Source organism: Leiobunum rupestre, chromosome 6 (assembly GCF_980474605.1).
Source record: "Leiobunum rupestre chromosome 6, qqLeiRupe1.1.hap1, whole genome shotgun sequence".
NCBI classification, from domain to species: Eukaryota; Metazoa; Arthropoda; class Arachnida; order Opiliones; family Sclerosomatidae; genus Leiobunum; species Leiobunum rupestre.
Genome location: NC_143389.1, coordinates 8,518,701 through 8,530,317, shown reverse-complemented (window position 1 = coordinate 8,530,317; position 11,617 = coordinate 8,518,701). Strand labels below are relative to the sequence as shown.

Genomic DNA, 11,617 nt, shown 5'->3' with positions numbered 1-11,617 from the left:
CGTGTGATCAATATAGGATATTTCGCTAGAATATGCTTTAGACAATTACCAATTTTTGTAAACTCGTGAAAACCATTAAACTGTGTAATAAATGCAACCAATCTAATAAATAATAAGAGTAAGAAAATTATATAATCAGAAGAAACTAATTTTCATGCACTATTTAAAGGGGCTCCAAAGTTCGGTGGCAAAATGTGTGTAAAGTCAGTAAAATGCGAAATTTACGGTTAACTCTGCCCGCCTCTGCCAAGGCCGAGTGAGGGGTTGGGGGGAAGGAAAAGAATGCTCAATTTTATTTTTTTTGCCACCGTACTTTGGAGCCCCTTTAAGGCTTTAAAAAGATTTTGGATAACCTCTCATTCTTCAGAAACTGTTTTTCTTTCCCTTCGTGGCTATATTATATAAATTTATTTTAATAAAATAACGGATTTAACTATAAAAATTATAAAACCTAATAATGTAATTAGAGTTAGGATATTATTAATTAGAAGAGCCAGGATTTCATCGTCAAAATACAAACCAAACATAACCACGTGATAGCTTTTTGCGTCAGAAATGGAGCTCTCCCATTGGTCCGTGACTTGGTTAAAAAAATTCGGAAAAATAACAGCGTCGCCGATGAACAGGAATCGCTAAAACGTCTCTGCACTGCGATTTCGATTGCGAGGATCGCAAAATACACAGCTCGCTAAATCTGAATCGCTAAATTGCGATCGTGTTAAAATTAACAGGAATCGCAAAACGTCTCTGCACCAGGCCCTAAGTTACTAAACTAAATGATTTTCAACTTTTTCACCTTTTTTTCAATTACTATAAATATTTGGAACTTACGCATGGGGCGCTGAGGTCGCCCAAAGGAAACGTCATATTTCCAGTCCCGATTTCACTACTCTTTCTTTATTGACAAGATCTATGACGCGTGTTAAGCCGGGAGTAGTGGCTCACTCCTGTAATCCCAGGCTTCCGGGAGGCAGAGTTTGTGGAAGGCCGTGTGAGGACGACTATCAATCCCCCAACGGGTGGTCGGGATACTTCCGCCACGGGTGTCCCCACCCCTGTCCCCATGTATCCCCCCGTTGGCGTGGCCGTTACACATATCTCACCCTGATTAATCAGTTATTGTGTGTGTGCTGGTGTCTAAGGCCTCGGGTCGACACCGATGTTTGTGTATCTCAATAAAAAAAAATGGCGCGTGTTAAACATTCCGGAGGTTTCGACTTCAGTGTTGTACGCGGGTTAAAGACCGTATAGTCGTGAAGTGTTACATTCATGCGGACCTACCGATAACTCTAACATTAATCTACAAAGTGCATTAGTGGTCCTAGATCGTATTAACAATCAAGTTAGCTAGGAGACTTATATTATGGATTTGGAAGATGAATTTGTAAACGTTCAGCAATCGCCAACTGGATTTCGAAATGATCGATTGAACAACGCTTCGAGCGATTGGTTTCGCTCAATTCGCAGTAACTCAATAAGGTAAGAATGGGCAAATTAAAACTTGGAAGATAAAATTATAACACTTATTTGGGGGATTCTTAAGTAACTGAGAAAACGGAAATTAAGTAACGCAGAACTGATGAATGTGTTTTACTAGACAGTAGTCACAGTACTACGACTGAATACATATAAATATATTTTTAACGGAAATGAAAGTAGAACTGATTTATTTATTAAGAATAAATCAGAAAGAAATCGTAAAATAAATTTTTGCTTTCCTTGGGGAGCTCCGCCCCCATACGCACTTCACCCGTTTTGGGCAGTAATGCCTAAAACACATTTTCATCAGTCCTACGTTACATTTTCCTTTTTCCCAGTCACTAAAGAAGAGCCCTTGTCGGTGTAAAATTTATGTAGGGGACTAATTACCTTGTCTCGGCATATAATTAAAACCAACATAATAACTTAAGTACGACAACTAGCATAAATAATCACCAAACGGATTTTCATAGTTATTGTGTAATCATGGTCGAAATATGGTCAATGCGAAATGTACTATAATAAAAATGATGATAATCATAAGTGGATAATACACAAGCAGTGGCGTAGCCAGGGAGGCACAAGGGCCCCCCCCCCCCCGAAACGTATGGTTGTATGTACAATTTTTTTATTTTTTGGTTTTACTTTTTTTCATTGTGTGCCCTCCCCGAAACCAAATCCTGGCTACACTACTGAACATAAGTATGGCACAGAATGGATTTGGATAATGATGGTCTACTGTTGCCTGATTGTGAATTTCGCGAAATAGGAGGTTACCGAACAGGAAACTAGTCCCTTCCTACTCTTTCCGTTGCCAAAATAGTTGGTTAGTTTGATGGCGAGAAATACGAGCGTACACGCGTTTAGGTCTGAAATTTGAGCCAGTGTTTATAATAGTTATTTTCATCTTCCGATTCATAATTTTCCAAAAGTAAGCGTTATTTATGCTTTCGAAAGAATCTCAATTTTCAATAGGCCTTGGCTAGAGTGTCGAAAAGGCTGCCGGCTTCTTCCAAATATAGGAGCAGCTCGCGGAGAGTGTCCAGTCCGTCGGTACGTAAAAGTTTACGTTCTCATTTGCGAAACAGACTATCATTAAAGAATTTGCATTGGGCGAATAGGAAGTGTCATACTTATGTTTATTATCAACTTATGCAATAATATACTACTGAATTCGGTTGAGAGTCCAAGTCGGAGCTGACTGAGAGCATCAGTGTCGAAAAGGTTCCGTAGCAAAATTAGCATTTAAACAATAGGAAATGTCCTAATTAATATAATTATGTTGATTATGGTAAGACCTAGAGTTCGGCGTTTGGATAAAAATTTACCACTTATTTTATTTTTATCCCTAACCTACAATTATCCGAAAATATAAATTAATTTTTGCATGTTAAATCGTTGTTTATCCTTGGATAATATCCATAAATTCACAGTTAACCAAAATATTTACGATTAATAGTTTTTTGTCAGTTAATTTATCTGTTACGCAGAGCTCTATTAAGATCTATCATGGTCATTGGAAAATATGTAAAATAATTAGGAAATACATAATAGGCGCTTCAATAAAAATCTTCAAGGAAATCGCCAAGAAGTAAAGTATCCGAGAGCCAGGAATCCAGGACCTGCAAGTAATAGTTTATTTGGTGCGTGTTGGAACAGTTCACCTGTAAACAGAACGTCTTGATTTGGCTAGGCCTTAATATGTCGTTAAAAGCTACCTGGTTAAAAGAAAACACTTATTGCATACCGTACAGGTGAAAAGTTTATATTATTGCAACACGAACTTAAGATTTATATACCCCCGAACAGTAACTTGCAGGTCCTGGCTCTCGGATATAATACTTCTTGGCAATTTCCTTGAAGATGTTTTATTGGAGCGCCTATTGAGGTACCTTTTTCTTACCGGTCAGCCAAATTCCCATTCAATCAATTCGATAAAACTGAGGATATTTTTCATTTCATGTCTCTCTCTTTAGCAACTAATAACTGTACAAACTTGTTGTGAAAAATAATCTTTTCCGGGCAGTCATTGTTTAGATTAAGGAAGCTGATTAATAGAATTGGTAAAACAGGCGCTTTTTACCATGGTTTACATGCACTTATCGTTATTTACATCAAAGTATGCTTGGCAATACTGTTCTTAAATAACTGGAAAACACGGTTGTCGGATATTTCCTAAGCTGACCCTGTGTTTCTCTTATTTCCTCTTTTGAGTTCCTGGCGCCCGTCCCGACCTTTAAACTTTTTTAACGGGTTAGTGTGCAATTCGTAGAAGGGGAGGTTTAGTTGGGATTTTTAGGCAGTTCAGGACTTTTTGCTGCGCGTGTTACGCGTGTTCTGTTTTTGTTACGCGTGTTCTGTTTTTGTTACGCGTGTTCTGTTTTTGTTACGCGTGTTCTGTTTTTGTTACGCGTGTTCTGTTTTTGTTACGCGTGTTCTGTTTTTGTTACGCGTGTTCTGTTTTTGTTACGCGTGTTCTGTTTTTGTTACGCGTGTTCTGTTTTTGTTACGCGTGTTCTGTTTTTGTTACGCGTGTTCTGTTTTTGTTACGCGTGTTCTGTTTTTGTTACGCGTGTTCTGTTTTTGTTACGCGTGTTCTGTTTTTGTTACGCGTGTTCTGTTTTTGTTACGCGTGTTCTGTTTTTGTTACGCGTGTTCTGTTTTTGTTACGCGTGTTCTGTTTTTGTTACGCGTGTTCTGTTTTTGTTACGCGTGTTCTGTTTTTGTTACGCGTGTTCTGTTTTTGTTACGCGTGTTCTGTTTTTGTTACGCGTGTTCTGTTTTTGTTACGCGTGTTCTGTTTTTGTTACGCGTGTTCTGTTTTTGTTACGCGTGTTCTGTTTTTGTTACGCGTGTTCTGTTTTTGTTACGCGTGTTCTGTTTTTGTTACGCGTGTTCTGTTTTTGTTACGCGTGTTCTGTTTTTGTTACGCGTGTTCTGTTTTTGTTACGCGTGTTCTGTTTTTGTTACGCGTGTTCTGTTTTTGTTACGCGTGTTCTGTTTTTGTTACGCGTGTTCTGTTTTTGTTACGCGTGTTCTGTTTTTGTTACGCGTGTTCTGTTTTTGTTACGCGTGTTCTGTTTTTGTTACGCGTGTTCTGTTTTTGTTACGCGTGTTCTGTTTTTGTTACGCGTGTTCTGTTTTTGTTACGCGTGTTCTGTTTTTGTTACGCGTGTTCTGTTTTTGTTACGCGTGTTCTGTTTTTGTTACGCGTGTTCTGTTTTTGTTACGCGTGTTCTGTTTTTGCTATAGCGTTTACCTTTCTTACGTACAAATCAGGTCTAATTCATTAAAACTAAGACCCCGGGTGAAGCCGGGTATTAAAGCTAGTAAATTATAAAAAAGCATGGAAACCGTGTTAAAGTATCGTCTGCTTCTCCAATTCTATTCATTAGCTTCCTTAATCCGCCGCTTGGAGGATATATGAATATTCTCCATTGATTTACCAATAAGGCTTATCTATTTTTAGTCACGTCTTACAAATTTTCAGTTACCCCTATCAACATTTGTAATATAATTAACTATAAATACCGCTCTGTGTAAGATTTCTAAAGAAACAATTTCAATAGGCGCTTCAAGGAAATCGCCGTTCGCCAAGAAGTAATATATCCTAGAGCCAGGACCAACAAGCTACTGTCTATTTGGCTATATGTCACTCATGACTTGGCCCGTAACCAAATATTGTAAATTTACTACGAATTAACAACAATAAACTTGAAACTTGAAACTTGTTTGTTGAAATAATGGAAACTTTTCATTTGTACGGTATGTAACAAGGGTTCCCTTTTAACCATGTAGTTGTTTTTAACATATTAAGGCTAAGAAAAAAACACGACGTTCTATTGCCAGTGAAAAGTTTCAATTATTTCAACAGAGACTTGGCGGTCCTGGCTCTCGAAAATATTACTTCTAGGCAAATTCCTTGAAGAAGTTTTATTGAAGCGCCTATTAGACCTTAATTGTTTCAAACGTAATATTAAATTTGTGAACCGTAAATAGAAAATTCTTATATTTCTTGCGCTATTGAAACCATGGAAACAAAATCTCGTGACCTTGAGGTACTACAGGTAGTTAAATTATACGGTGTTTGAATTGACGTAATTTGCCGCACATCATTACAGAAAATGCTTTAATGGCAAAATAAATTGATAATGTATATACATTATCAGCGATAATTTTTTTTAAATATTTGTGTGTAATCTACCGGATCTTAATGGAATTTAAATTTAATATTTAAGTTTTCTACGAAATTAGTTATTTAATTTTAGATAAAAAGATAGGTGAAAATAATTGATCCCACGAAATATTGTATAAAAACTTTCCAAATACCAAGGAAAATTTGCCGTTTATGATATTGTCGGGTTTGTCTATAAAAATATATAATTCATTTTGCCCGCTAGTTCACCTTTTTTCTTTAATTAAATATATAAGTCGAGTAGCTTATAATGATCATCGAAACGGTTAGTCGCCGCGAATGTAATAATGTAATTTTTTGTTAATTATTGCTGTTATTGTTAGATTTATTTAAATTTGCGCTCTTCTTAAAGAATAACACGGTGCCGAAACCCGGCAGTGCTTTTAGATTACGGAACTAGCTGAGCTTAGTTATTAAGGACTCTTTAAAGTCCCATTTTCTTGCTCGCTTGTAGCTACACACTTTTTCACTTTCCGCGTCGATCTGTTTCAAGCAGATATTTTATCTTTATTTTCACGCTTGCGAGTGGCGGATGCGAATTTTTACAATTTTTATCCGCTACCAGCGAGCATGAAAATGGGCCTTAACGGACGTTAATTCACCGAAGTGATCAAGAACTTCAATTCAGCAATGGCCACGGAAGTTAAAGCCCTCACAAGCGGCTTGTAGAAGACAAGTTTCGATCACTACCGATTATATTTTAGCTACACTTCCTGCGCAAGATGACACCGTTGTGTCCTAGGAATTACAACTCACTCTATTAAGAATGAAAGAAAAGGCACTTTGGGAATTTGACGAAAAGGTTCGAGAAAGGGTTCCTCCAGTAGATTTAGAAATTGATGTTATGAAACAAGAACATACTAGGACAAAATTATCGAGTCGTCGACGAGGGCTCACGACTCAATAAGGGTACTTAACGAGAACTGTCCAGATGTCGACCACAGAAGTACTACTGTCATTTTCTCATTTACATCTATGATAAATTACAGAGTGCCCAGAAATCCAGGATTAAGAGCGAATAATTAACCACGCCTGAAAATAGCGAAATTCTCTGGAGAACCGTTAAAGTGGACAAGTTTGTTCGCAATTGGAAGCGTCTGTTCACAATCAGCTATTTAATGTAGTCTCAAAATTCCTGAAGGCTTACCTACAAATGCAGTAGAAGGTTACGAAATCAACGAAAAATCAATTTATCAGCGATTGATATACTTAAAAGACGATTCGGACGAAAGACATTTTGATAACAGCTCGTATTTAAAAGCTAATTAATCTCGCGCCATTCTCGAGGGGTTTTGACGTATAAAAATTTAAAGATTTTTTCGATCACCGCGAAGTTGAGGTGAAGAGCTTTGAAGCACTGGGAATTACAGCCGGAGAAAACTACGGAACCATCTTACGTACAATATTTTTGGAAAAATTACCAGATGAGATACGATAGGGATTCAGCCGTAAATGCGACTATCCTGATTCAGAACTCAACCTTAAAGAATTGATGTCATTCGTACGAAGAGAAGTACCACCTGGAGAACGAATTCCGGATCCCGAAGAAAACGCTCATCACGAAATATTTCAAATAACAATCTGAAGTATCCTCAACACTCAAGTAGCTAGGGAAGGCAAAGACAAAACAAAAAACAGAGCCGCTCACTGCTACCTTCGAATGCCGTCTTAACGCCCGGAAGTACTCCTGTCCAATCATCAGGTGGCTGACGGTTTTAATGACGTCACTATGTTAACTAAACAAAAAAACTACGTGAGAGGGGAGCGTGCGCCGATGGGATTTTGTTATATAGCCGGCAAAGCGATCTTGCCATACGCGATAAGGCAGGATAAGCATTCCAAGTAGAGACAACAGTGGAGGCTAGCCCGAGTGCATATTCTTACACATTGGATGCGGTGGCTTAGTCCGTTCGTGCTTAATTGAGACAACGAACGGTTCACTCATCAAATGACCCCTGGAATTATTGTGTCCGATGGAGGCCAACGTACAAATGAATTGAATATTTCTTGAAATTAAGTGTAAATAGTGTAATTTAAATCAGTGAACCCAGGTGGGACATCTATTTGTGGTAAATAATATACGAATCCATTACAAAAATCTCGCACTGTTAAAGATTTTAAGTATTGAAATCCAAATGGAGTAATTATTCAGCTAAGGCTTAGTAAAAAGATCACATGTACTCCTTTTCCCGTTCTCTGGCCACCCTGTCGCCAACGGAAGAAATGTAATAGAAACTGAAGCCGATTGCACCACCAAACTCAACCACAGCCAGTTTGGAAACCCGGTCAAAGGACGAAAGAGCTTCATCTTTATGGCCTCGTTAAAAACTGTACTCCCTGATATTCCATGCCCGGGAAACGTTTTCCGCTTGTCACTCATAAGAGAAAGACAGAAAAAGGATAACCAAGCCCGATAAAGCGTCTATACCATTCCCAAAAGATTGAGATCATCCCCAGCGAATCAGGAACTTCTAGCTATTTTCACGTGACCCAAGATCACAGCCAAAAGTAACTTTGACGGCTAAGCTGACGTTCTCCACCGCCAACCTTCAACCCTCCAAATAAAGTGAAAGGTTACCAAACCCAAAAACGGCAAAATCAAGACACAGTGAAACGGAGGAACGAAACGAGAGATAACAATCAGAGAGACATCCTCGAAAAGCAGAACGATTGTCCTGGAACACTCTAAGACGATTAACCAGTAGAAAAACTAGTTATATGAAGATATTCAAAGTGGGCATTATATAACTCTAGAAGAAGCGTTTTGCGCTTCGTTCCGCTAGGCGATCTCCACTTAGTTTTAATTTAAAGAACGTGCGTGCGTTCTGAAGAGCTTTCAACATCGGATAATCCAGAAAGATTCCACAGAAAGCCGGAAACATTCCGAAGTAAAACGGTAATGCGGAAAATCTTTCTTTCAAATCTCTTCGTAGCAAAAAAAAACTAGTATTTGTTAATGATGAGGGTTAACTTAAAACGCGCGCTGCTTAATTAAAATATAGAAGACCCCACGAGTTCAATTTTGCACGCGCCTTCAGAAAGAAACCAAGAAGCGCGCGCCCTATCTATTTTAGCCTTCCAAATAAAACTAACATAAACTGTTTTCATTCTGTGACTCGCGCGCATGCGTGTAGCGAGGTGGGGAGAGAGATAATGGCATTTTTTGAAACGCCTATTCTATTTATCAAAATCTGCCACTTGAAGGTGTAGGAGTAAGGTTCATTAAGGTTAGTCTGCATTGAAGTTTACATAACCGTTTCTCGCAAATGGGTGATTAATAGGGACTTGGCAGCATGACGTCACGCCGTACCTTGGACTATGGCCGCCATGCTGGTAATCCTTTTTTTTTTCAATTTAAAAAGCGAATTATATCCGTAACGCTGCCAAGTCGTTATTTTTCCGGAAGAAAAGGCATAGTATTTTAAAAATTAAAGAAGCAATCCCAAAATTATGGTTTTAAAATAAAATCTTAAAAAAGACCTATTAAAAGCGCCTAATAAATCCGGAATAAGTCTCCCACAGTCCAAAACTCAGACTAAAAATATACTTAAATGTAGATACAATCAAGTGTATTTTAGGTTTCTTTAAACTACCTTTAAAGAAGACTCGTTGATAGCTCTATTTAAGATCCCATTTGAGACTCGTTTCAATGTATTTTCATTAGACCCAATTTAGACTTGTTTTTTTGCGATTTGTTTGAGGCTTGATTTAAGCCCTATTTCCGTGATTTCTAGGAGATTCGATTTAAACTCATATTTTTTTGTAGGGACCTAATTTATTCTCGCGTTTTACTATTTGTAGCATACTTATGTTTTTTTGCATTTGTTTGAGTCTTTTTTCGACCACTATTTCTGAGATTTCTAGGATATTTGTTTTCAACCCATGTTTTTTAATTTGTGGGAAACCCAATCAAGACTTCATTTTTGCAATTTAAAAGACACTCCATTAATATTCGCTTTCTGTGATTTGTTGGAGATTCCTTTTAAGCCAATATTTTTTTAATTTCTAGGAAACTCAATTTAGACCTGTTTTACGATTTGTAGGAGACTCAGTTTAGACCTGCGGTTTACTATTTGTAGCTGACTCTCATTAGACATAATTGGCGCCATTTTTAGGAGGCTCGATCTAAACTAGTCTTTTGAGGTTTGAATCGGCTTCATACGATTTTTGGAAATTTGTCAGACATACTAGGCGGAACAACATTTGAACTATATCAAAAGTTCAAATTTCAGCCAGAGATTCCAACAGCAGACCGGTTCCGTTCTTTTGAGGGTTATAAGTTCTGTGTAGGAACTCTAGCTGTTATTGGAAATCTGCTGATATCAGTAAAACTAATATACATCCAAGGTATCCTGTATGTGAGTAGTCCACTGCAATCTATAGTGAAATCCTTCACCCATTTTTGCATGGCGGTCGCTATACAGCAGGCTGCTTTTAAGCTCGGGCGTCCTTTGAAAAAACAAAATTATAATCTAAATATCTAATTTTATAATGATCCTCTAGCTGGCTACTCAAATACTGAATCAAAAATGACTATTTGGTTCAAGTTTTAAAATCTCCAGACTTCATGGCTGGCACTAGATGCTAGGCAATTTTTGACACAGTTCAGTTGATTTACACACTTCTACTTAGGATATTTCATTTCAAGTAAAATTAATTATATTTTAAAAATTCCGAGTTCATTATTTAGTAAATAGACTTCAAATTTTTAAACCGCTATTTTATTACAAAAATTTTAATTCTAAGTATGTGAGGGTTTCAAGTAAGTTAAACTTAACCATATATATATATATATGGTACGAGTCATTAGTAAGTTTTTTAATTTCTTCAAATTTGTTTAGGATTTAGCTTTTTTATCCCTTTTAATTATGGACTTATCTACTTTTTCGCGTATTTTATCATCCTTCTCACACTCCATAGGTGGTTTCTTCTAACTTAACTTAACCAAATATAGCCAGCCAATCCCGTATGACCATTTTGTAACCAAGCTTCAAGATTTAAGTTGCAACCCATTACCTGTTTAATATTAATCTTAAGAGGCCATTATAGTTGAACTCATCATAAATTTTTCTTTTCGCAGCTTTCCATCTGGATTTCACGATGAAACGTCTCTCGACTTGGCCCTTTTAATGAATTCTACAGAATCTGGGATCGGGAGTCCGCCTGCACTCGCTTTAAACGCGCCTTTGCAAAGAAGGCACCTTTCTCAAGTCAGGGTTAGAACTCAAGAAATGGGGATACACAATCCAGGCGAGTTCCAATGTTTTTCACGAGGAACTAACTCTTAAATATATTTGTGTACTTAAACCGAAGATAATGTAAACCTCGCACCCTAAGATCGAAATCAGAAAGCTTTTGGATTGACTGGTTTGTAACGAAGCGTTTACCCAGTTCCAGGCCGACATTTTGGAGGTCACGTGCTATATGTGGGTTAACGCTTCGTTACAAAAATGTCAATCATATTTCGAATCTAGAGTACGAGGTTTATATGACCTAGTCTTAAACTTTCCAAATAGTCCGAGCACTGTATGTTATTTCTTTGTAACTTAGCGTATTGTTATTATTACAAGTTGGCAAGCCAAAATATACCTCTCCTCGGAAGAGTTTATAATTTTCAGTGAAACGTAACTGTATCCGTGGTTCTGCGGTAGAACGCTCACCTGTCGTGCAAGAGGGCTCGGGTTCGAATCCCGACCGATTAAAAAAGTATACTACACCCAATGACAAAAAGAGGGCGCTTTTGGAAAAACCTTTTCCCTGATTCTAAGAAACTGCTTACGCAGTGATTACCCTTTGCCCCGAAAATGCGAACGCGTTCGTAGGCCTGACAGACAAACCCACAGACAGACAGACACGGTGGTTGTATAACCCCTCCTAGGGTACAAAGTCCCTTCGGAGAGGTAAAAAGTAATAAAAAACGCGAATAAGTAGAAAATAAAATGA

General features: G+C 37.7%; 1 protein-coding gene across 1 annotated transcript; it reads left to right on the top strand.

Annotated features, from left to right (window-relative positions):
• The first annotated feature begins 1,210 nt into the window (after positions 1 to 1,210).
• LOC149939222 (uncharacterized) lies at positions 1,211 to 10,962 on the top strand. The gene is made up of 2 exons (XM_090179063.1): positions 1,211 to 1,479; positions 10,755 to 10,962. The coding sequence occupies exons 1-2, from the start codon at positions 1,364 to 1,366 to the stop codon at positions 10,960 to 10,962; spliced, it is 324 nt and encodes a 107-aa protein (XP_090035189.1). The 5' UTR covers positions 1,211 to 1,363.
• Positions 10,963 to 11,617: the final 655 nt, after the last annotated feature.

Coding starts and splice junctions, on each gene's coding strand:
- LOC149939222 (XM_090179063.1), top strand. CDS start 1,364: ATGGATTTGGAAGATGAATTTGTAAACGTTCAGCAATCGCCAACTGGA. Junction 1,480..10,754: donor ATTCGCAGTAACTCAATAAG/GTAAGAATGGGC, acceptor TTCTTTTCGCAG/CTTTCCATCTGGATTTCACG.